Source organism: Carettochelys insculpta, chromosome 2 (assembly GCF_033958435.1).
Source record: "Carettochelys insculpta isolate YL-2023 chromosome 2, ASM3395843v1, whole genome shotgun sequence".
Taxonomy (NCBI): domain Eukaryota; kingdom Metazoa; phylum Chordata; order Testudines; family Carettochelyidae; genus Carettochelys; species Carettochelys insculpta.
In genome coordinates this window covers 99,145,879-99,172,861 of record NC_134138.1, presented here as the reverse complement: position 1 = coordinate 99,172,861, position 26,983 = coordinate 99,145,879, and the positions used below count along the sequence as shown (strand labels likewise).

Sequence of the window (26,983 nt, the reverse complement as noted above, 5' to 3'; positions counted from 1 at the left end):
GAGGAGACTTGTAGATGACCTATGCTCCACGCAGACTACAAGGGGATGCCATTATACCTTTGTTTTGCAGCCTTCTGTTACTCATTTTTAAACCATGTAAACCCTCAGAAATAGGCTTAGTGGGAATTTCATTTTCTGTTTCCAGACCTATGTTAAACTATCACAAAAATCTTTGCAGAATTTTGCCCTGTCAGTTGTTTTGTTAGGGAACTTTTTCTTTGACAATTGAGTTAAAATGCTTTCACTTTAAAAAGCTCCTGACATCCAGTAGAAAACACTGAAAAACATTGTATTTAGAAACAGTTACGCTAAAGCAAAATACATTGACTGTGTTTTTCTTTCTTCGTTCTTTATTACTAAGGACATCATTTGCACGAGCACACAATTTTTTTCTTGGATAATTTTTTCTTGTTGCTGACTTGAAATGTTAGCCTCTTTGTGCAGCCAGTGTGTTGCTACGAAGACAGTGATGCACAAAGGACTATGACCTTAGAAGAGAGAAATTTCTGAGGATCAATAATCCCATTTTCGGTTAAATATCCAAAGTGTTTGGTTTTTGTAAAAGTGAAGGGGAGAATGATAATGTAAAAGATGCATTGTCTCCAGACAGATTGCGTCTCAGTTTCCCAGTCTCTCCTTCATTCACTGAACTTTTCCTACAAAAATGAAAAGGCAGCAAAAAAGTAAGAAAATGTACATTAAGACTATGTCTACAGGACAGCCCTATATTGAAATAACACAACCAAATGCAGACTGTGTTTTAAAATAGCACTTTACTATTTCACAATAGCATTTCTGGCCCATTGAGCTGTTGGAGCCCATGATAGCCTATTCCGACATAGGCATTGTTCCTTAGGGATTGAGGTTTACTGCAGTTGAAATAATGAACCTGTTATTTGGAATTTATTTAAAAATAGCATGTGCCATTTAGACAATGCCAAAATTATTTCAAAATAACTGCTGTTATTTCAAAATATGTTGGCCATATAGACACAGCCTAACTGCAGCCCAAAGTTAAATGTCTCATATACAGGATCTCTTGTCCTCTAAATATTGTTTCATCTCTATTTTGTATTACATAATCTTGGAAACAATGTACAATAGCAACTATCATGGGTTAAAAAATTGACATACATATGTACAGGGAACATTTGCATGGTACACTGTAAGTCCCGTTGGTTTCTAGTTGTGTTAGTAAAAGCAACAGTGTATAGGTGCATGGATGACAATTTTTATTTTCCTCCCTAGTTATGTGCTGCCCATCTACCAACCCGATCAGAGGCGCCAAACCACTATCAGGCAGTATGTCGGGCACTGTTTGCTGAAACAATGGAATTGTACACATTCCTTGCCAAAATTAAAAGTGCGAAAGAGGTAAGCAATCAGAGGGAATTCTGTATGGCTAATCTGGTTACTAGGTGAGTGAGTATTCTGAAAGCTTTCTATTTCCAGTCAGATGCTATAGAAAATTATTTATAAAGTGTTCCTACAGTTCAGCTTTCTGTTTTGTCCTGTAACCTTTAATCATGAGTATATGATAGTGGTTAGCATACTTTCACGATAGACCTTGACCCATAATGTAATGAGGAAAACAAATATTACTGTGGCAGGGTGGGACCAGGAGAGGGGAGGCAGGAGTAAAAAGAGAGCTGAGACAGAGCTGGCAACCAAAGTAGGAAGAGCTGAGGAGTAGGCTGCCCTAAATCAATCAGGGCCAGCTGGTCCTACTCAGGGGCTATCTTTATAAGCTTTTCTCCACTCAGGGCAAGGGGAAGGTGGTGAAGGAGAGTTTGGGAGATGAGTGAGGAGAAGGAAGGAGACTGAGAGAAACAGCTGGGGCTACAAAAGAGGAGAGGATCCTCAGCAACCCAGGAGGGCTATACTGCCCCAACCCAGGGTGGTCCTGGAGCCTCACTAGAGACTTGGAGGAACTGGTCAGCTGAAGGAGCCAAACTAAGGGGGAGACCAGCTGCCACAACTACCACTCGAGGAAGGGGATACCAGGGAGAAGCATCTGGGGGAAGTGGCCCAGGGAGAGAAGCTGCAGGGGCCAGGGTGAAGTAAGTCAGCCCTCCCGGGTAGCAGCTGTCCAGGGTCCCTGGTCCGGAACCCAGAGCGAGTGGGTGGGGACCGGGTTCCACCCCAGACTGCCCCCTGCCCCAACAAGGGTAATGTGGTGCATACGGTGGGGCCAGTGGACTAAACAGAGCATCTGGGGCCCAAGAATGAGGCTGACCACACCACAATTACCTTGTGATTTTTGTGTTACATTCTCTGCCAATGACACCAGGCTCCACGTTCTGTTTGTATGTTTCTCTGATAAGCATATTGGTGCTTCCAGATTGCTCCTAGTGACTACTTTTCCGGAGTTGGTCTGGAAGGGCACTCAGAAATTAACTGAATAAATTAATTAACTGAATAAATGACACTATAGAGAGTTTAGAGAGCCACTAGTGGACAGTTTATATGTAAGTCCACACTTTGTATTGTGTTGATGAACACAACACAGGCTAAAAAGAGTCACACAACCTTGATTGCTCCATTTGTTTTTGTGACTGTTCCCTCTACACTTTGTTTATCTTTCTTGGTACAGAGGTGGGCCATTTTTATTTTTACCCTGGTCCCAAACTCTTAAATAAATTAGCCTGAAAGCGTAATAAATCATACTTCAGCAAATCTTTAGCAAATCCCTAAATACCAAAATCCTGACGCACAATTTCTTCTTATTTCAAGATGGTTCAGTTGAAATGTTTCCCTTTGCTCAAGCTCAATATAACAATATTATCAAGATAACAGCTGTTCATTAGTGTACTTATTGAAGACTTATTGACCTGCATCTGACGAAGTGGGTCTTTGCCCACGAAAGCTTATGCTCATACATTTCTGTTATTCTATAAGGCGCCACAGGACCATTCGTTGTTATTGAAGACTGTTACCCATTTACTGCCTTTTGCCCACCTAGATTAGGTACAAAGCTGACCACATTGAGCATTTAGTTTCTGTGAAGAGAAACCATGCCTTACTAATCTACTAGAGTTCTTTGAGGCAGTCAGAGGCATGTGGAAAAGTGGGATCCAGTGGATATAATGTGCTTAGATTTCCAGAAAGCCTTTGATAAGGTTTCTCAAAGGCTCTTAACTGAAATAAGTTGTCATGGGATAAGAGGAAAGAGTCCTCTCATAGACTGAAAACCGGTTAAAAGATAGGAATCAAAGGGTAGGAATAAATGGTAAGTTATCAGAATGGAGAGAGGTAACTAGTGATTAGACAGCAAACAATGAATTTTAATGTTGATAAATATAAGTAATTGGAAAAAATAATCCCAACTATACATATAAAATGATGGAGACTAATTTAGCTATAACCAGTCAACAGAGAGATCTTGGAGTCACTATGGATAGTTCTTTGAAAACATCCACTCAATGTACTGCAGCAAACAAAATGCTAGGAATCATTAAAAAAGGGATAGAGAATAAGACAGAGCATACCTTATTGCCTGTAAATCCATGGTAGACCCACATCTTGAGTACTGCATACAGATGTCTCAAGAAAGATATATTGGCATTGGAAAAGATTCAGAAAAGGGCAACAAAATTATTAGGGGTGTGGATCAGGCACTATATGAAGAAAGTTTAAAAAGACTGGGACTGTTCATCTTAGAAAAAGGAGACTAAGGGGGATATGATAGAAGTCTATAAAATCATGACTGGTGTGGAAAAAGTGAATAAGGAAAAGTTATTTACTTGTTCCCATAAAAGAACTTAGGGTCACCAAATGACTTATGGGTAGCAGGCTTAAAACTGACAAAGGAAGTTGTTGTTGTTTTTCACACAGCACATGGTAGGCCTGGGGAACTCCTTTGCCAGAGGAAGTTGGAAAGATCAAGACTTTAACAGGGTTCAAAGAAGAACTAGGTGAATTCATGGAGGTTAGGTTCATCAATGGATATTAGCCAGGACAGGTAGGAATGGTGTCCCTAGCCGCTGTTTGTCAGAGATTGGAAATGGATGACAGGAGAGGGATCACTTTTGTGATTACCTGTTCTGTTCACTCGCTGTGAGGCATCAGGCCTCTTTTGGAAGACAGGATACGCTACTATCTGGACCTTTGGTCTGGCCCAATGTGGCCATTTTTATGTTCTGTCTTCACATATTCTTTCTCTGTGGCTCACGGATATGTTCAACCCAAGCACATTTGTGGAGAGAGTAAAACATATCGAACTGTACATGTAGAAGGGGTATTCATAAGAGGGGACATGACAGAGAAAAATGGAGAGAGTAAAAGAAGTCAAGAAGAGTTAACTGCTGTGAGGGAGCAAAAAGGGAGACCCAGAAGAAACAGTAAGTAATCGCAGCAGCTGCTCCATAGTTAATTGTGTTTCAGACCAGCTTTTAAGTATAAACCTATTTGTCCAATGTACCCTAAAATAAATTGAACTCTGTAAAAGTTATATCTTACTGCATTATAGTTTTTTGTGTGGATATTAGTAATTTTAAACTGCTTATCAGTTGTTTGGCCTTGCTTGCCCTCCTGACTGCTAATGCCCCTCCTTTTCAGGAGCTCAGAGGAGGAAAAATGACCCATGATTTACTAGTGATACCACCAGCTAGTGCTTTTGGTCTTCAGATGGGCTGAGCCTTCCAAGCTCCCTAGCCGGGTGCTTTTGTTCTCTGTCTCTTACGTCTCTTATGGCTGCTGGGAAAGAAGAAGAAAATATTATTGTTTTCCCCTTTCCTACACAGTGGACTCTTATTTCTCACAAGTTGTTCATGCATACATAGGAAATCTTCTCTCCTCTAATACAAGCAGAAAACACATTAAAACACACAATAGCCATAATTATGCTAGAGAATCAAAATTAATTACATGCTTAGCTAAGATAAAGTGAGACATTAATATGTATAAACATAATCAGTATGATTAGAAGTAATAACACAAAGAAGACATCTTTCCCAAAAGTTACACAGATCTCCCTTGTGTGAACAGTTAGAGGTAAAGCATAAAGTTAAACATTCTTTTTTAGTGCTCCAATAAAAGATGTACGTGGTAGAATTGAAATCTAGTATGCAAACATAGGAAGAAAGGAATGGTTCAGTAAATCAGACCTGTGATCCAGGTAGGCCCAGTGCCTTATCTCTAACAGCACCAGATGCTTCAGAGGAGGATGTAAGCAGATGTAGGATAATCTGCCCCCCGACCTCCACACACACCTTAAAGTATGAAGTTTAGTATCCTTTCCAAAATTAATTATGGTAATTGTGTCTGTTCTTTTAAGCGTGGGGTCCATGGGCTACAGGTTGCTTACCACTGCTGAAAGTCCTCAGCCAAATTGCCCTTTTGATCAGAAAAGCTGTTAAAATACAGTGCATATAGAACATATGCTCTGGGAGCAAGATTCAGTGTATTTTAACCTCTTTGTTAAGGAAAAAACCTTATTCATGTTCAATAAAATGAATTGCTGTAAGTTCATTCTTCCATTCGCTCTGATTGGCAAGGAATGGAGGAGACCTTGCCTTTGGCGTGTCATTTGACTAAAAACTTAATTTCATCCTAGTTAAAATGGCTATCTACTCGATATTGGTAGAACTTACATGTAAAAGAAAAACATTTTACCTGCTCCATTATTGTTTACTTAAATTGTTTTGTGGGCATGAGGGCAATGTGTTTTTTCTGAGTTTTGCCTCATTTGAGAGAATATTGTGTGCTTTTTTCTGAAACTCATTGCATTGCTACACAGAGGCCATGTGTACACTAGCCAAAAACTTCGAAATGGCCACGCAAATTACCATTTCAAAGTTTACTAATGAAGCGCTGAAATACATATTCAGCGCCTCATTAGAATGCGGGTGGCCACGGCACTTCAAAATTGACGTGGCTCATCCAGACGGGGCTCCTTTTCAAAAGGACCCTGGCTACTTCAAAGTCCCCTTATTCCTATCTGCTGTTAGGAATAAGGGGATTTCAAAGTTTCCAGGGTCCTTTTGAAAAGGAGCCCCATCTGGACGAGCCGCGTCAATTTCGAAGTGCCGTGGCCACCCGCATTCTAATGAGGCGCTGAATATGTATTTCAGCGCTTCATTAGTAAACTTCGAAATGGTCATTTGCATGGCCATTTCTAAGTTTTTGACTGGTGTAGACGTAGCCAGAGTTGTATAAATACCATGTTCACCATTTCTCTAGCTGTGACATTCCCTTCGGTACAGCGAGAACCACTGAACTGCTGTGTCTCCTTAACTCCCCAGACTGGGGTGCCTCTTACATTGCTTTACTAGTAAAACACAGCCTCTCCAGGCTCTGCTGACATGCAGATATTAGCATACAGAGTCACTCCTGGCAAAGACACATGAATGCTCTTCCAGCCACTCCTGAACTATGTATAGGGTGATGCTGCTAATTCTTACCCACAATCTTGTACCCTAGAAATATGCATTTTACGCTATTCAGCCCACTGTTGAACAAACCAAACTCATCAACAGTCCATTATTTAATCAAAGGAAGTAATTGTGCCTCAGTTTTTGTTAACCTAAGGAGAGATTCTCAGAACACTTCAGACAAAGCACACTGGTTTAAGTAAATCAATAAAAAGTTTATTTACTAGAGAAAGATATATTTTAAGTGAACATGGCCGTGTCTACACTAGCCCCAAACTTCGAAATGGCCATGCAAATGGCCATGTCGAAGTTTACTAATGAAGCGCTGAAATACATATTCAGCACCTCATTAGCATGCGGGCGGCCACGGCACTTTGAAATTGACGCAGCTCGCTGCCGCGTGGCTCTTCGCAACAGGGCTCCTTTTCGAAAGGACCCCACCTACTTCGAAGTCCCCTTATTCCCATCTGCTCACAGGAATAAGGGGACTTCGAAGTAGGCGGGGTCCTTTCAAAAAGGAGCCCTGTCGGGACGAGCCGTGTGGCGGCGAGCCACGTCAATTTTGAAGTGCTGCGGCCGCCCACATGCTAATGAGGCGCTGAATATGTATTTCAGCGCTTCATTAGTAAACTTTGAAATGGCCATTTCCATGGCCATTTCGAAGTTTGGGGCTAGTGTAGACACAGCCCATAAGTGATAAAGGCACAAAAGTCAGAGTTGGTTGCAGAAGTGAAAAATAAAAAGGCATTCTAATTTCTCAAGTTTACCAAGCTTAAAAAGATTTGAAAGTAAAAAAGTTTCTCACCCAAAAGCTTAGAGCTGTTCATGCTAACTGGAATGCCTCCCAGATAGGATCCCTCCCCAGCACAGGCACACACAGCTTCTATTGTCCTTCAAGAGACCTTCCTGCTATGAGTAGAGATGAGGGAAGATAGGAGAGGAGTAGGTCACTGTCTCTCCCTTTTGTACTCTGACCCCATGTTCTGGATGAGTCTTTGCTGAGTCCTAGGGTCAGCAGTCCCTTTGCTTACGTGCAGGCTGTCCTTCAGGTGAATTGTAAATATTTTGTGTACAACTCTCCTGCTGGTGAGTCTCTGATCAAACAGATGATGACTTTTTAGCTCCCTGCAGGTGTGCAAGTGTTTCTCTGTCTTTGAAAAAGTAGTTTGAACCTGCTTTTCTAAGTTTTTCACATGCCGCAGAGTCTTCATTTCCCCCTTAGAAGCACTGAATATGTTTGGCTGTTAAAGTAGAAAATAATTCGTGCAGTGATCAAAAACTTTTTGTGGTCATGGTATTGAATTGTTTTCTCCCCTTTAACTGGACTAGTGCATAACTTCATATTAACACAACCAGTGAGTTTTTCACAATTATGCAGTACCTGTTTCACTGGCTACATCTACATTACAAAACCCACGGAGCATCCACACTAAAAACACACATGGCACTTTTTTCAACAGACTTCTGCCTCTCTAATGCCTTCCTTGACAGAACCTGTCAACAAAAAAAGCCATATTGACACTCTGGGGGGACCTCTGTCGACAGACAGGGCTTCTGGGTCACCAAGCAGCCTTATCTGCTGTGCTTCCAATAAGCTTTTCTGTCAAGAGAGCGGCTGGGCAGTCTGTCTGCTCTCCGTCAGCAGAGTGGATTGACAGACCAATCTGCTTTTGTGTGTGGCTGCAACCTGTCGACAGAATTTCTATCAGAAGATTTGTCCCATACTATCAGCCCATAAAAATTTACCGTGGATAAACATTTTGAATCAAAGTGTATGTCTGTATATGCAATGCTTTACTTTAACTAGGAATATTATAGAATATCCTCAGTTACTTTTCAGAAACAAAATCCTTGCCAAATGTTTTTGTAGTTGGCTACATCTACACTACAGTGATCTGTTGACAGAAGTTACTATCGGAAGAGTTCTTCTGGCAAAACTTCTGTCAACAGATCACGTCCACACACAAAAACAGATCAAAAGAGCAATCAGCTCTGTCGATGGACTGCCCACTTGCTCTCTCAACAGAAAGGCCAACCAGAAGTTCAGCAAACAGGGCTTCCCTGGGAACTGGAAGCCCTGTCTATTGACAGAAGGCCCCCTGGAGCATGTACATGGTTCTTTTGTCAACTGGAAACTGTCAACAAAGACATTATTCCTCAATGCAGAGAGGCACAGCATGTCAGCGGATGTGCTGGCTTTTGTCTACAGTCAGTTGACAAAGCTCATTTTGAATGTAGATGCTCCATGGGTGGTGGTGGTTGGTTTTTTTTGACAAAACCTTCTGATGAAGACATAGCTGTAGATTTCTTCTGTGGGTTACTGAAGAAGAGCCACTAATATTTACCCAACTCCTCAATCTGGAGTTTGTCAGTGCATTTGCTTTATTGATCAGCATCAAGTCACTGTGAACAACCTTCTTCTCCATCTCTGCACACAAGGGCATGTGTTTTCTACTCCCACTCGAACCATCTCACCAACGGATATCTCTGGTATGAGATCAAAAGTCTTGCTGCAGCACAAAGGATAAGATACATTTTAGTGGTGGAGGTTGCAAACCTTATCCTCATAAGTTGACTGAAGTGTCAATACAGGCTGAAGGTCCAGGTCCATAGGGCTTAAGTCTAATGTTACATAATTTTCTCTATAAAATTAAGTATTACCCTTGGACAGTACCCTGGTTTATATGTTACATATTACATCAGAGAAGTTTATTTCATCTGTTCCCCAATTATCCTGCAAAATCATTTCCCTCTATTAAGCATACTCCAGACATGTAGAATTCATACAGAAATGATGATTGATTACATTTTTAAACTGCTGATGGACAGGGCCAGGAACCATACCCCTATACCATACCCCAAGGTCCTTGAAATGTAGAAATTTAGAGACCATTGTGTTCAAGTGATCCTTTGATGTTGTGATGATGTTAACATTACATAATCTTCCGTCTGTCACTGAGCAAAAGAGTATTTTTAGAATGTAGGTCATATAACAAAAATATTTGACTCTTAAATAATGCAAAAATAAATGTAAAGGCATCTATATATTTGTGAACACAAACTGCTAGGAAATTGTGAGAGAACACATTTAAAAAAATGCCAAATGCTTTTGTTCTTCCTCGAGTGTCCCTGTGGGTGCTCCACGATAGGTGTCGGGCTCACCCCGGCACCGCAGATCGGATCTTTCCAGCAGTTTCTGCCGGACCGCACATGCGCCAGCGCGCGCCGCTCCCTTGCACGCTCCCGGCCATGTGCACGATCCGGTCCCCGCCAGTTCCTTCCTAACCGCCATCGGCTGTAGACGGAATCCGCTCAGGCTGTGGCCAGAGTCAGCGTATTTAGAGTTTTTAGAGTTGTTAGAGTTTCAGAGTTCTTAGTTAGATTGTTTGTTTCTTTATTGCAAATAAATAAATAAATAAATAAAAATATACGTAGAAAGTTCTTAGTAAAAGAGAAGGAGGAGCGGAGGCAATGCGGGGACGTGAAGGCTAGTAGGCCTCCTGCCGCGGCAGGCTGGGGTCCGTGAGAGGGGAACAGGCAGAGAGAAGGTGCTAAGTACCCTATTAACAGCTCAAAGACTCACTGGGATGTCCTCTTCAGGATTCAAAAAGTGTGAGTCGTGCCGCGAAGCTATGCCGGCCTCTGATGGGCATAGTCAATGCATTAGGTGCCTGGGGCAATCACACGTTACCCAGAAATGCTCCTTTATTGCAAAGGTCACAGCCAGAGCCAGAAAGGATAGAGAAATGCGGCTGAAAATGCTGCTGTTTCATAAGGCCCTCCAGCCAGACGTGCCGGAGAGGCCTCAATCGGAGGGACCCACAGGGCTCCATAAAAGGAAGGCGGCGTCCCTCACCCCCTCGGTGCAGAAACGGAGGAAGCTCTCTCCAGCCCGATCCCTGCCGGCGGCCACAGCGAGCGGGACAGGCGTAGCACACAGCCCCCAGCCGCAGTCACAAACAAGCGGCAGCGCACGTGGCAGAGGCTGACTCTCCGATTACTAAGCAGCGGGCACGCACAGCCTTCAGAGCGGCGGCCAGGCAAGCACCAGAACCGGTGGCACCGCCGCAAGCGGCACAGACCCCCGCGGCGCCAACGGTGCAGGGCCAACAGGCACGCAGCCTCCAGGCACCGGAGGAGGCCATCCGCGCGGCACCGCAGATAAGCGTGCCGAGCGCGGCGCCAAGAGTGGGGCCGAGATCCCTGGCACGGGAAGGGGTGGAGCCAGCCCTGCAGGGGAGGGGAAGGGCAGCAGCAAAAACCCGGCACCGCAGCCCTTCTCTGGGCAGGGCTGCAGGGCTGCTCTCAACAAGCCCTCCCCTTATGCTGCGAACACCAACCAGGAGACATGGGTCTCCCCCAGCCTACCCAGAGCCTCTTTCTCCGTTCCTCCAACCAGCATCACCATGGCTCGGGCCACCCTCGCCCTTTCTGGGATTTGACCCCCGGAGTACGATCACAAACCAGTTTCACCATTGTCTCAGTCATCCAGACGATTTCGCTCTCCCAGACATCGGGGGTATGCACCTCGAGAGTGGTCCAGGTCTCCATCCCAGGAACCATGCCCATGCTGCCACGGTCGTCCTTATCACGCTGGGCATAGACACCACAGGCATGCACCCAGGGGCAGGTCCCCCTCGACTGTCCAGTATCCCCGCGGGCACTCACGGACGGGGACGGAAACACAGTTGTCTCAGGGGGAGTTGATTTTGGAACCCCGAGATTTTCCCTTGCAAGCCTCCAGTGAGAGGGTGTACCACCGACAGCAGGACCCTGAGAGTTCAAGGGAGGCCTACCCTAGTGGTTCTTCCTTGTCCTCCCCCGACGAGGCTACGGCCCCCGGGGATGTTGTCCCCCCAGATGACCTCAAACAGTTTCAGGAGCTGTTTAAAAGGGTGGCTTTCACGCAAGGCATCCAAACAGCAGAGGTGCAGGAGAAGCACCACAAGCTCCTCAAAAACCTGAGGCCTCTGGCCTCGTCCAAAATCGCTATCCTGCTCGACGAAGCAATCATGGAGTCTGCTACCAGCATATGGCAGACCCCGGCTTCCGCTCCACCTATAAACAAGAGAGCAGATAAGAAATACTTCATCCCAGCGAAGGGCATGGAGTTCCTGTTTAGTCACCCACAGCCAAATTCACTGGTGGTAGAATCGTCTCAGCAGAGATCGAAGACTTCCCAGTACAAAGCTGGGGGAACAGACAGAGATGCCAAGAAGCTAGAGCTATTCGGCAGAAGGGTATACTCCTCCTCCACCCTACTGCTGAGAATGGCAAATTATGCAGCACATCTAGCGAACCACAATTTCGACAATTACTCCAGGCTTACTTCTCTCATGGATTCACTTCCAGAAGATGATAAGCCGGTGCTGAAGGCCATCGTGCAAGAGGGCTATGCAGCTTCAAGGACAGGAGTACAGATTGCCCTGGATGTAGCGGACACGGCGGCACGCTCAACAGCTACGGCAGTGGTCATGCGCAGGGAATCCTGGCTTCAGACATCGGGTATCCCGAGGGATCTGCAGGCAAAAATTGTCGATCTCCCTTTCGACACGCAGAAGTTGCATGCAGAGTCAACTGATTCGGTCCTTCATTCCAGTAAAGACTCAAGAGCTACACTCAGAACCCTGGGTATTTATACCCCTCCATACAGAAAGAAAAAGTATTACCCTCAACAAAGGCGATACCCGTACCAACCTCGGCATGCTCAGTACCAACGGGGCTACGACCAAGGGCGGCATCAACAGCAACAACAGTATAGAACTCCTAGGCGATGTTCCCAACAGAGCCGTGCATCCTCGGGGCAGGCCCAAAGGCAACAAGTTTGACGGACAGGTCGAGGGCTGCACTATTACTACCATCGCGCAATGTCATCCACAATTAATGTTGCATCATTGCCTCCGACCGTTCCACTCACAATGGCAAAAGATCACCACAGACAAATGGGTACTGGAGATCATAGCCACGGGTTACGTGATCCCCTTTCAGTCGCTCCCACCGCCAAGACCTCCGCCCAGGCCTCATCTCAGGGATGCCTCCCATGAGGTGAAACTCAAGCACGAGGTGGACCACCTTATGCTCATAGGGGCGGTGGAAAGAGTGCCGGAGCGACTCCAGGGGAAAGGGTTTTATTCACGATACTTCCTCACAGAGAAGAAAACAGGAGGCTGGAGGCCCATCTTAGATCTTTGAGGCCTCAACCGGTACTTGCGCAAACAACGTTTTCGGATGATCACAGTCGCCTCTATACTCACGGCACTGGACAATGGAGATTGGTTTGCAGCCCTCGACTTACAAGATGCATATTTTCATATAACGATCCACCCGGCACACAGACGTTTTCTCTGGTTTATGGTCGGCAAAGAACATTTCCAATACAAGGTTCTGCTGTTCGGCCTCTCCTCGGCCCCCAGAGTCTTTACCAAGACCCTGGCAGTGGTGTCAGCCTACCTGCACAGACAGGGGGTATTTATATTCCCATATCTGGACGACTGCCTACTGAAAGGGGCCTCGAAGGCAGAGGTGCTACGCATGATACGCGTAACAGCAAACACGTTTTCTTCGCTGGGCCTGGTCATCAACCTTACGAAGTCAAAGATCAACCCCACACAAGACATAGAGTTCATAGGGGCACGCATAAACTCTATCACAGCAAGGGTTTATCTACCCGACGCTCGCTTTCGCGCCATCAGCTCCCTCGTGCAAGTCATTACATACAGCCCCATGGTGCCGGTTTTAACATGCTTGCAGCTGCTAGGCCACGTGGCAGCGGCAGCGTTCGTGGTACAGAACGCCAGATTGCATATGCGCAACCTGCAACATTGGCTGGCGAGCGTCTACAAGCCGGCATCCCACACCGTCCACAGGGTGGTGTCGCCCACGACAGAGGTGCGCAGATCCCTACAATGGTGGGTAAACCGCAAGAACATGCTAACAGGGGTACCCTTTCACCAACCACAAATCTCTATTTTTCTCACTACCGACGCCTCCCACATAGGGTGGGGAGCACACATTGGCGAAAAGGTGACGCAAGGACTGTGGTCCCCTACGGAACAGTCACTGCATAGAAATATACTGGAGCTCAGAGCAGTGTTCAACGCCTGCACACACTTTCGAGACTACATACAAGGCAAAGTAGTTGGGATCAATACAGACAATGCCTCCACCATGTTTTATATAAATCGACAAGGAGGAGCTCGATCCCGTGCCTTATGTGCGGAAGCAGTCCGGCTGTGGAACTGGTGCATCGCCAACAATATAACGTTGAAAGCCTCGTACTTACCAGGCGCTCACAACGTGAAGGCAGACCAGCTGAGCACGCGCTTCGCACTCACACACAAGTGGCAGATCCGCTCCGATCTGCTAGGACCGATCTTTCATGCATGGGGGTTTCCCCAGATAGACCTGTTTGCCACTCAACACAAGAAGTGCCCCCAGTACTGCTCCAGGGCAGGACTGGGGCGGGGGTCCTTGGGGGACGCATTCACTATTTCGTGGAAGGGCCCCCTGCTTTACGCGTTTCCCCCCGCAGTGCTCCTCCACAAGGTCTTGCAGAAAGCCAGGAGGGAGAGAGCCCGCATGATCCTAGTAGTCCCAACATGGGATCGACAGCAATGGTTCCCCTTGCTTCTGCGCATGTCGGACTGCCCACCGCTTCCCCTTCCGGTGGCGCCGGACCTGCTCACGCAGGCCCAGGGGTCCATAGTGCACCCACACCCCTGAGGCCTGCGCCTACAAGCATAGTTAATCCATGGCTCAGCTCCCTAGAGAGTACATGTACGGAGGGAGTACAACAAGTCCTGGAGAGTAGCCGAAGGACCTCCACCAGGAAGACCTACAAGCAGAAATGGACTCGATTCACTGCATGGTGTTCTACCAAGCAATTAGCTCCCCTTGATGTGCCTATACCTCTAATACTAGAATACTTACTGGACCTCAAGAGAGGAGGGCTCTCCCTATCCTCGTTGAAGGTCCACCTCGCCGCTATATCGGCTTTTCGGCATGAAGAGGAAGGGCCCACGGTGTTTGCCCATCCTATTGTTACCAGGTTCCTGAAGGGGCTGGTAAACCTGTACCCCCCTCGGAAACCGCTTCCACCATCGTGGAGCTTGGACCTGGTGCTCAGCACGCTAATGGGACCACCGTTTGAACCCCTAGCCACAGTTTCCCTCCGTCTCCTTACGATAAAGACAACCTTCCTTCTTGCAATCACGTCAGCTCGCAGGGTGAGTGAGCTCGCAGCAGTTATGGCAACGCCGCCCTGCACAGTATTCTCAAAGGAGGCGGTAACCTTACGGCTGCACCCAGCCTTCGTTCCGAAAGTTTCTTCAGAGTTCCACCTTAACGAGCCTATAGTTTTACCCTCGTTTTACCCGAAGCCTCACAGCTCCAGCAAGGAGGCACGCCTGCATCTCCTGGACGTGAGGAGGGCGTTGGCCTCCTACATAAACAGGACTAAGTCCTTCCGGAAAATGGATAGACTCCTAGTCTCTCTCGCTCCCAGATCAAAAGGAGAGGGTCTCTCTTCACAGAGAATCTTGAAGCACATTGTGTCCTGCATAAAGATGTGCTACGAACTTCGGAAAACCCCTTTACTGGCCCCACCTAGGGCTCACTCCACCAGGGCGGTGGCGGCATCAACAGCCTTTTTCCAGGGCATCGCACTAAAAGACATCTGTAGAGCAGCGACCTGGTCATCCTATGACACCTTCGCCAAGCATTATGCCCTACACCGGGTATTCCAAGAGGATACCCGCCTCTCGACAGTGATCCTTTCGGGGGCAAGCTGCACATAAACCGATTACCCACCTCCTTTCTTGGGTTACTGCTGGGTAGTCACCTATCGTGGAGCACCCACGGGGACACTCGAGGAAGAAAGAGAAGTTACTCACCGTAGTAACGATGGTTCTTCAAGATGTGTCCCCGTGGGTGCTCCACCACCCGCCCATCCTCCCCGCTTCGGATCTCTGTTTAGTGTTTTTCAGGAGCATCCGAGGCGGTTGGTCAAGGAACTGGAGGGGACCGGATCACGCACGTGGCCAGGAGCGCGCAGGGGAGCGTTGCGCGCTGGCGCATGTGCGGTCTGGCAGAAACTGCTGGAAAGATCCGATCTGCGGCGCCGAGGCAAGCCCAACACCTATCGTGGAGCACCCACGGGGACACATCTCGAAGAACCATCGTTACTACGGTGAGTAACTTCTCTTTGTTCTAAAGATTATTGAATCTCTTTTCTGATTTTCTGAATGTATGATCAGTCTATAACATGTGGATGAGATTTGTAGTGTGTTTGAGAGCTCAAGGCCCCCTAAGATAACCTCTTAGTATTTTGCACCCTCTAAAACTGAAATCTTCCAGGGCTATGATTTTAATATTATAGCAAAAATAGCTTTCTCTGGTCTGTTTCCCAGGGGTAAGCACAAATGGGTAGAGCAGCTGAGGTTACTCATATTGATTTCGGGTTTCTGTTAAGTTCTGACAAACACTCCATTTTATCCTATGTGTTTTGGTTTGCGTAATTTGTCACTGAAATTGGTTCCTAATCAATTTCTGGTTGACTGGGGAGGGAGGTGATACAGTTAATTCTGTCAAGAGGACTTGGCAGGTGTGACTCTCACAAGAAATTGTTGCCCCCGAACAGTAACCAGCATACAGAGAGGAGTCAAAGGAAACCTTCATAACTAATGTTGTTCGTGAGGGCAGACACTTTCTATCTGTGTGTGTTGGTAAATTCCAGTGTTTTCTAAATTTGTAACAAGGAAATTACGTAGTGTTTCATTATTTTCCAAAACACTGACAAATGAAAGTTGTTCAGCAGACCTTGCAAACAACAACTAGCAATCTGGAATCTTTTGAGCAATTAATATAACTTGACACTTTCTATTTATTAACTCCTAATGTACACATCACTGTGATATCTAGGTGCTAAGTAGCCTTCAAGCATTTTGGTGAATAGAATTTAGATTTGTTATCTCCCCCTTGTCTCTCTTCTTCACTCATTTCACTTGCTTGGTATTGCTTTGTTGTTTGCCTTGTTGGGAGACCAAAGTAGATTATTTTGTAGCTCCATTAGTGGATGAAGGTCTGTTTTCCATTGTGACTTAAAACCATTAAGTCTGCTTCATACCGCAGAGCTATCCACTTAGAAGTATTTTGGTTTTTCTTCCTGGGAGATTCTCCTTAAGGACTGAGAGCCACAATATCCTTGATGTTTGTAGTTGCTGTATCCCATCATCACAAGATTATGCTGCAATTGTCTTGTTTATTGTTTTGTTGTTGTTGTTTGGTTTGGTATTTTTGGTATGGTGTCACATTAGGAGCTCATGTTCAGTTGTGCATTCATGGTGATCTTTTGGTCCTTTTCAGAGTCTCTGCTTTCCAAGATACTGTCCTACATTCCATAAGTGTGCACCGAATTCTGTGTTCTTGAATGTATGACTATGCATTTTTTTGACTTGGCCCAGCCTACCAAATGACTGAGATTGTGCAATATGACAACCTTCTCTTCATTATTTGCCATTCTGCCATTCTTTGTGTCTTCTGCACATTTTATCAGTACACTCATCCCTCGTTAAACGAGTACTTCACTTATGAGTACTCGCTTAAACATGGGGTACATTTACTTATCATAGTTCACTCTACGAGTGAACTCCCCCCCGCTTATACGAGGCTAATCCCCTCCCCCTGTTTCCAACCTACCCTAGTCTGACCCCCAGCCCCGCAGCAGCCTGACCTCCCACTTCCGCCGGCCCGCAGCAGCCTGATCCCCTGCTGGCCCCACAGTGCCTACCCGAGGCAGCCTGACCCCTGTCTCTCACCTGCCCCACAGCAGCCTGACACCTCTCCATTGCCGGCCCCATGGCAGCCTGAGCCCCACACCTGTGCCGGTTCTGTGGCAGCCTGACCCCCCACCTCCGCCAGTGCCGCAGCAGCTTGACCCCACCCTCTGCCAGCCCCGTGGCAGCCTGACCCCCACCCCCACCCCGCAGTGCCTACTCACTGCACCCTGACTCCTCCTCCCCAGTCGCAGGCTCTGCAGACCGGCCCCACGGCAGTCTGATCCCTCTGATGGCCCCACGGCCCCAAGCCACAGCAGTCTTAACCCCCTGCCCTGCTGGCCCTGCACACTGGCCCCACAGCAGCCTGACCCCCGCCTCTCCCCCACCAGATCACACACCCAACTTTCAGCAGCCTGAACCCACCACCCACCCCACTGACCCAACCGGCCACCAGGTTTCAACCTTCCCTCCCACTCATGGCCCCAAACTGCCCCCAGCCTTTAAACTCCTTCCCCCCCACCCCCAACCCAAGCTTCACTTACCTTCCAAAAGCAACGCCATGTGCTGCCACTCCTTCACGAGCTCTAGGAACCAATCAGAGACTTTTACGTGTATTCAAATGAGAATTTTGTGTCCCTCTTATGAGTTTTCACCTACCAGCACAAAGTTAGGAACCAATTGTGCTCACAGAGCACGGGATGAGTGTACTGGTTTTCTGTGTACTTCCAGGACACTGAAGATAGTGTTTAATAGTGTTGGTCCTCAGACCTGTCCCTGCAAAGTTTCACTAGAAACACCTCCGTTTGATGTTGGTTTCCAATTGATAGCTAGATAGCAGGTAGCAAGTTATTAATCCATTTGTCTTGTGCTCTGTTGATATTAGATAGTGCTAATTTTGTGATCGATACATCATCTGATACAAAGTAAATCACTTTACAAAAGTGTAGGTATGTGACATCAGATTGAGTGCTTGGCAAGACCTCTTTCCCAATAAGCCATGTTGTCTGGAAGTAATTATATTCCTGTCCTTTAATTTATTGTCATTTGAATCCTGTGTTTGCTTTTCCTTTGTCCATTGTTTTACTTGGACTTGGGATCAGGTTAACTGGCCTAATGTTACTGGGTCATTTGGTATGTCTCTTTTTTTCTCACATAAAATCAGCACTTTTCCAGTCTTCTAAAATTTCACTGGTATGGCAGGCTTTGTTGAAAGCTAACATCCACTGGCCAGAGATCTCTTCAGCCTATTCTTTTAGGACTCTTGGATGTAATTTTTGAGCCTACTGATTTAAAAATGATCATCCTATTAGATACACAGTGTAGTTGTAGCCATGGCAGTCCCAAGATATCACCTAATTCACCTTGTCTAATGCCAAAGTAAATGCTGTTTAACAGATAGAGTGAAAGGACAGTTTCCTTTCTGGCTGGTAGCCTTTGCACATGCAGCTCTCCAGTCCTGTGACAGTGTGATTTACCTGGACTTGTCCTTCCTCAGATAGATGTCCCCCCATTAATGTATTGTGTAGGGACTAATTAGATGCCGTGGGTTCGTCAACATTTTTTCTCCTCCTGAGTCTTAGTGGTAAAGAGGATCAGGTTGGAATCTTACAACATGGTGGGATATTTAGCATTTATGCTAGCCCTGCTAACTTTGGGCATAAGCCAGCCCAACAAACCATATGCTATGGAATGGAAAGCTTTAATGGCTGCTGAAATGGATTGCTGCTGGCATTGTTCTACATTGAAAGTAAAGGTTAAGAAGCTGGAATATGTTAACTTTGAAGAAAGTGAATGTAGATTGAAAGGAACAGCAGTTTGCCTGTTGTCAGCTTGTTCACCAAAGTTCACCTTGATTATGAGGAACTGGAAGTGAAAGAGTTAGGATGATTTTCTAATTTTGCAGGCCTTGCAAAAATTTGCAAATTAAGAGAAAACAAGGCATTCACAATTCACAAAGAGTGACCCTGAAATTGTTACCACTACTTTGCATCTGTTGGAGAAAAGATTGAATTCTCAGACTGAAATATTGGTATAAATGCAGAAGTAAATGTAAATGAGACTTTTCCATAATATTTCCTCTTTGGGGAAAGGACTTAGTGCTTAATTAATAGACTGATATCACTGACAACTGCAAAACAAGTGTAAGTTTCGCTCCACACATCTTTCCCAGTTGTCTGTAAACCACTACGCCTCGTCTCTGGTGGAGATGCTGTGAAGCTGTCAGCTCATTGTGTGGTGGTTTAAGGATGACTATAAATGTTCACTAGGAAGTAGGTTAAAAGTGCTTTGTTGTTTTGCTGTGTAATTTGTACAATATTTAGATACTGTATAGGGAAAAAGGAAATGTTATTCAAGTGGCATGCTTACCTATCTTTTTACCTATCTCTGTTAACCTTTGCAGTGACAATAAAAACAAAAAGCAGTCACGTAGCACTTCAAAGCCTAGCAAAATAATTTATTAGGTGAGCTTTCGTGGGACAGACCCACTTCTCCAGCCCATAGCTGTACCAGAACAGACTCAATATTTAAGGCACAGAGAACCAAAAACAGTAATCAAGGAGGACAAATCAGAAAAAAATGATCAAGGTGAGCAAATCAGAGAGTGGAGGGATGTTGCTGCTGCTGTTGTCATCATGAGTAAGTCAGACTATGAACAGGAGGCAGCCAGGCAACTCTCCAGCACCACATTTTACAGACCTCTCTCCGCTGATCCCACCTTGGAATTCCAAAGGAAATTACAACAACTGCTTCAGGAACTTCCTGCTGCTACTCGGGACCTCATTCACTCAGACACACCATCTGAGCCCCAGCCTGGATTATTCTATTTACTTCCCAAAATCCACAAACCTGGAAACCCTGGACACCTTATCATTTCCAGTATTGGCACCCTTGCCACCAGACTATCCAGTTACGTGGACTCCCTCCTCAAACCCTATGCCACCAACACTCCCAGCTATCTCAAAGATACCACCAACATCCTGAGGAAATTACAAAACATCGGAAAAGTTCCTGATAACGCCATCCTTGCCACAATGGTTGTAGAGGCTGTGTACACTAATATTCCACATAAAGATGGATTACAAGCAATCAGGAATACCATCCCTGATGTCACCACAGCCAGTCTGGTGTCTGACCTCTGTAACTTTGTTCTCACACGCAATTATTTCCGATTTGGGGACAATTTATACCTCCAGATTAGTGGAACTACTATGGGCACCCTCATGGCCCCACAATATGCTAATATATTTTTGGCTGACCTGGAACAATGATTCCTCAGCTCACATCACCTACTACTCCTCCTCTACTTAAGATACACCGATGACATCTTTATGGTTTGGACCCATGGTATAGAGACTCTAGAAGAATTCCACAGAGACTTTAACAAACTCCACCGTCAACTTATGCCTTGATTACTCCATGCAAGAGATGCATTTCCTGGACACTACAGTACTAATCAAGGATGGCCTGATCAGTACCACACTGTACCAAAAACCTACTGATCGCTATACTTACCTACATCCTTCTAGCTTCCATCCTGCATGCGTAACTAGATCCATTGTTTACAGTCAAGCTCTTAGATACAATCGCATTTGCTCTGATCCAACTGACAGAGACCAAAAACTACAAGATCTTTACCAGATATTCATAAACCTGAATTACCCACCAGGAGAAATAAAAAAGACAAATCGACAGGGCCAGACGAATACCCAGAGACCAGCTACTCCAAGATCGGCCCAAAAAAGCCAAGAACAGAACACCACTGGTCATCGCCTACAGCCCCCAACTCAAACCACTGCAACGAATTATTAAAGACCTACAACCTGTCCTTAATCAGGATGCCACACTCCAGAAGGCCCTGGGTGACAGGCCTGTTCTCTCCTACAGACAACCTCCCAACCTTATGAGGATCCTCACGAACAGCCACAGTCTATACCCCAGGAATGCCAGTCCTGGAACCTTTCCTTGCAACAAAGCCCGCTGCCAGCTTTGTCCACATATCTTTTCTGGAGATACCATCACTGGACCTAACTAGGTTATTCGCAGAATCACGGGCACTTTCTCATGCTCCTCTACTAACATCATATATGCCATCATGTGCCAACAATGTCCAGATGCTTTGTATATTGCACAGACTTCTAACTTCCTTAGACAAAGGGTTAATGGGCACAAAACAGACATCAAAACACTCCAGATCCACAAACCAGTTAGTCAACATTTTAATGGATGGGCCATTCTGTTAATGACTTAACAGTATGCGTGTTACTGAAAAAAAATTTCGCACCGCTATTCGAAGGGAAGCAGCCGTGCTGTCTTTTATATTCAAAGTCGACACATTAACACATGATTTGAACCGGGATGGGAATTTTCTGAGTCACTGTAGGGGCTTGTCTGCATACTTGGCTTAATCTAATTCTTGACCTCCCCCCCACCTCCACTCTCTGATTTGCTCACCTTGATCATTTTTTTCTGATTTGTCCTCCTTGATTACTGTTTTTGGTTCTCTGTGCCTTAAATATTGAGTCTGTTCTGGTATGGCTATGGGCTGAAGAAGTGGGTCTGTCCCACGAAAGCTCACCTAATAAATTATTTTGCTAGTCTTTAAAGTGCTACTTGACTGCTTTTTGTTTTGATAGTACGTAGACTAGCACGGCTCCCTCTCTGTTAATCTTCAAGTGACAATAAACTTTTTCACATCCAGCAGCCCGAGGACCGGGAGGCTGCTAGATGTTCAAATATTCTGGATAACAGAATGGCATACCTAGCAATGCATAACACTAAAGAAAAACAGGATTAGATGTTAAGAAAAAAATAAAAATATATGCAGAGTACTTTATTTACCAACAGTAGTATTCTACACTGTAAACTTAACTGTATTTGCTGTATTTATTTGTATTTACTTTCATTACGTTGTACTCATGGAAATGTAACTAAAATTTATTTATGGTTAAAATGCTGGTTGTTTGAGGGTTCTGGATGATAGCATGCCAGATAAGAAAGAGTTTACTGTAGATTTAATTCAAAGGAAAAGATTGTTTTAGGGTATTTATAATGTGGCTCTGCACATGAATTAAAATTAAGAAGTCTATTAGTAGATTTTTTTTCAGTGACGAAGACAGGATTGGTTATATGTATCACTTACACACTCACACACACACACAGACTTTCATTACCTTAAGTACAATGTAGAATGAGAAGCTGCTTCCCTCAGAGGTTGTAACTTCATGCAAGTTTAAACAGAATTTAGCAGGCCCCAGATGGACAAGCACTTACCATGATTTCCTGTCATACTAAAAGGATGTATCTGGTGGGGGGGATGTATCCTACTGGGGGTCTGTCCTAGGTCAAGTGCTGTCATTAATGACCTGGGGATAATGGAGTATGCTTATACAATCTGCAGATAAAATCAGGATAGGGAGGAATTATGTGCACTTTGGAGGATAAGCTAGTATTCAAAAGGCCCTTGAAAATCCACAAGATGAACTCTAATAAAAAGAAGTGCAAAGTACTACACTTAGAAAGAAAAGATTATATGAACATCTACAAAATGTGGAATAACTGGGTAGATTATAGTACTGCTGAAAGGTTTCTGGAGGTTATGGTGACTTGTAAGTTGAACACAAGTCAGCAGTATGATGCAGTTGTGAAAAAAGCAAGCATTCTGGTTGTGTTAACAGGAGCATTGTATGTAAGACTCAGGAGGTAATTGTCCTACTCTGCTTGGCCCTGATGACTCCTCAGCTAGAGTACTGTGTCTAATTCTAGATGCCACACTTTGGGAAGGATGTGGCTAACTCAGAGTCCATGTCTACACTAGCAAGATTTTTGGGAAAAGCTGGGGCTGTTTTGAGAAATCCCACGGAGCATCTGCACACAAGGTGCCTTCTGTTTATATTCGGTCGGAAGAAAGGAGCACTTTTTCCGACAGCCCTCCTCCTCTCCCAGATAAAGAAGAGCACCTTTTTCTGGGGTCTCCATCCTCTCTTGCATCCCAACCCCTTGTGTCAGCCCAGAGCCCCTGCTGCACCCCAAACCCCAGCCCTCCCCCCACAAGTCTCCATCTCCAATTCAGATCCCTCTCCTGTACCTTGAATGCCTCATTTCTGGCCCTGCCATAGAGCCATTCCACACTTCAGTCCCCTGCCTCAGCACAGAGCCCCCACCTGCAGCCCAAACCTCCTCATCACTGGTCCCACCTCTGAGCCGCACTGGCAGCCAGAGCCCTCATCCTCCCATTCTCCTACACTCCAACCCTCTCATGCAGCTCACATCCTCCGCCTACCCCCAGCCCAGAACTCCCATCCTCCACCACATTTCAGCCCACAGCCCCTTCCACATCCCAACCACCTGCTTGAGTCCAAACCCCTCATCTCTAGCCCCACCCCAAAATCCATACCAGCAGCCGGAGCCTTTACCACAAGTTGTTCCCCCCTCACCCAAGCTCTCTTTCCCCAGCCCAGTGAAAATGAGCGAGCATGGGGGAGTCCAAGCAACAGAGGGAGGAGGGAGAGGGAGTGAGCAGGACATGCCTTGGAAAATGGGTGGGGCAGGGGCAGGGCAAGAGCATTCCATTTTCTGCAGCTAAAAATTCGGCATCCCTAAGTCTGCTAGAGTACACATGCATTGCAGTAGAAAAATCCATGGCTCCAAGTCTCAGTGTCTGGACTAATGGATTAGGGCGTCACCAGCAAGACTTACAACTACAGTATAGTCATTTGGGATCATTCTGCAGCCTGGGGTCTGAGAACTTTCCCATCTGCTTGGTCTCAGAGCCCAGCTTCCAGCATGAGCCTGAACATCTACACAGCAGTTTTAAGCGCCACAACCTGAACCCTACAAGCCTAAGTCAGCTGACCCAGGCCAGATACCATGGGTTTATAATTGTAGTGAAGACACACACTTAGAGACATTCTGAGAGAGAATAAAAGACCTCCTTTTAGATACAAGTAGAAGGCTGTGTCTATACTAGAGAGTTTTGTAGCTGGGGCTTTGTCAACAAAACTCAACAGAACAGCTATACGCAAAATGTGTTCTTCTTCGAGTGTCCCCGTGGGTGCTCCACATTAGGTGGTGTCGGGCTCGCCCGGCGCCGCAGATCGGATCTTCCAAGCAGTTTCTGCCGGACCGCGCTTGCGCCGGTGCGCGCCACTCCCCCGCGCGCTCCCGGCCACGTGCGCGATCCGGTCCCCGCCAGTTCCTCTTAACCGCCGTTGGCTGCAGACGGAATCCGAACTAGGCTAAGGCCAAGCAGCATATTCAATGGCTTTAACTGTTTTTTCTTTAAAGTTTTTCAAGTACTTAGGCTACTGCAAGTTAGCCGGTTGTTATTTTTCAAAAAAAAAAAAAAAACAAAAAAAAAACAAAAAAAAAAACAAACTACAAGCGGGACAGCTTCAATCCAGTCCCAGTAACAAGCGCCGGAGGCCAGGAGCATAGGGCCATCAGCCCTCCTGCTGCGGCAGGCCATCAGAAGGGGAAAATAGCACAGAGAAGGTGCTAAGTACCCGTTTAACAACTGAAAGACTCACCAACAATGTCCTCTTCAGGATTTAAAAAATGTGAGTCCTGCCGAGAGGTGATGCCAGCGTCTGATGGGCACAGTCTATGCATAAGGTGCCTTGGGGAGTCCCATGTTGTACAGAAATGCTCCTTCTGTGCTAAATTAACAGCCAGAGCAAGGAGAGACAGGGAGATGCGGCTTGAAATGCTGCTTTTCGACAAGGCCCTCCAGCCAGACGTGCCGGAGCGGCCGCAGCAGGAGGGACCCTCCGGGGCCCATAAAAGGAAAGCTGCCTCCCTCACCCCATCAGCGCAAAAACGGAGGAAAGTCTCCCCAGCCCGATCCCTGCCGGCAACAATAGCGAGCGGGACGGGAGGAGCGAGCAGCCCCCAGCCGCAGCAACAGCTGATCGGCGGCGGCACGGAGAGCCACGTGGAAGCGGCTCAGCCTCCGATAATCAGCCAGCCGCCCCGCACCGCAGGCAGGGCGGCGGCTAAACAAGCGCCGGTACCGGCGGCACCACAGGCAGCGGCACCGACCCCCGGGGAACCGGCGGTGCAGAGCGTGCAGGCACGCAGCCTGCAGGCACCGGAGGACACCGCACGTGCGGCACCGCCCTCGAGCGTGCCGAGCTCGGTGCGGACGGGGCCGGGATCCCCTGTAAGTCAGGGGGCGGAGTTACCTCCTCAAGGGAGGGGGAAGGCTGCACACAAGAGGAGGCATTGCAGCCCCTCTCTGCACAGGGCTGTGGAGTTCCTTTCTCACAGCCCTCCGCTTATGTTGCAGACTCCAACCAGAAGGCAGGGGTCCCCCCTAGCCTACCCGGAGCCCCCTTCTCCATTTTTTTTGCAACCAGCCTCACCCTGGGTGGGACCACCTTCACCCTTCCTGGGGTTTGAACCGCTGGACTATTATGCAAAATCGCTCTCTCCAGCCCTCCCCCAGACGCAGAGGGTATGCACCAAGGGAGTGGTCTAGGTCACCTTCCCAAGAACAGTGCCTATACTGCCATGGTCGCCCCTACCACACGGGGCATAGACACCATCGGCTATCTACTAGGGAAAGATCCCCACAAACGATCTCGTACCCCCGAGGGCAATTGCGACCGGGGACAGAGACTCAAGCATCTCAGGGGGGACTGGTTATGGAACCCCGAGATTTTCCCTCGCAAACCTCTAGTGAGAGGGTGTACCATCACCAGCAGGAACCGGAAGGGTCCAGAGAGACGTACCCCAGCGGTTCCTCGCTCTCCTCCCCGGATGAGGCTACGGCCCCGGGGGACGTCCATCCTCCGGACGATCTCAAACAGTTCCAAGAGCTGTTTTACGAGGGTGGCCTTCACGCAAGGCATCCAGACAGCTAAGGTGCAAGAGAAACACCATAAGCTCCTCAAAAATCTGAGACCTCCGGCCTCCTCCAAAATAGCAATACCGCTTGATGACGCAATCTTGGAGTCTGCCACTATGATATGGCAGACTCCTGCGACTATTCCGCCTGTCCACAAGAGAGCGGGGGAAAAAAAAAAAAAAAAAAACTTCGTGCCGACAAAGGGCACGGAGTTCCTGTTCAGCCACCCACAACCAAATTCCTTGGTGGTGGAGTCGTCCCAATGTGGGGGAACAGACAAACATGCCAAAAAGCTACAGCTGTTGGGCAGAAAGGTCTGCTCCTCCTCCACTCTACTGTTGCGAATGGCAAATTATGCAGCGCATCTAGCGAACCATAATTTCGACAACCACATTAGGTTAACCTCCCTCATGGACTCGCTTCCAGAGGGCAAGAAACCAGTGCTCAAGGCCATCATGCAAGAAGGCTACGCGGCCTCGAGGACGGGAGTTCAGATCGCCCTGGATGTTGCGGACACAGCAGCACGCTCCACAGCTACGGCAGTGGTGATGCTAAGGGAGTCCTGGCTCCAGACTCCGGGTATACCGAGGGCCTGCAAACAGAGATAGTCGATCTTCCCTTCGACTCGCAGAAGCTGTTTGCTGAATTAACTGACTCGGTCCTTCATTCCAGTCCTCGGGGCAGGGCCAAAGGCCACAAGTTTGACACACAGATCCAGGGCTGCGCCATCACTACCATCGCAAGGTCATCCGAAGCGGTGATTCCACCATCGCCTCCGACCATTCTATAACCAGTGGCAAAGGATCACCACAGACAAATGGGTGCTGGAGATCATAGCCACGGGGTACGCCATCCCCTTCCAGTCGCTCCCACCGCCATGACCTCCACCCAGGCCCCACCTCCAGGAGGCCTCCCACGTAGCGAGGCTCAAGCAGGAGGTAGACCATCTCATGCTCATAGGGGCAGTGGAAAGAGTACCGGAGCAACTGCAA

General features: G+C 46.9%; 1 protein-coding gene across 4 annotated transcripts in view; it reads left to right on the top strand.

Moving 5' to 3' along the window:
- Positions 1-26,983, top strand: part of SPIRE1 (spire type actin nucleation factor 1) — a 226,253-nt gene that overhangs the window by 137,709 nt on the left and 61,561 nt on the right. For all 4 annotated transcript variants that reach the window (XR_012644467.1, XR_012644466.1, XM_074987484.1 and 1 more), the window contains exon 4: positions 1,249-1,374. Coding sequence is in view for 2 of the 4 variants with exons in the window: in XM_074987484.1 (XP_074843585.1) it covers positions 1,249-1,374 (126 nt within the window). In the remaining 2 variants the exon portion in view is untranslated. The remainder of the gene's footprint in view (positions 1-1,248; positions 1,375-26,983) is intronic.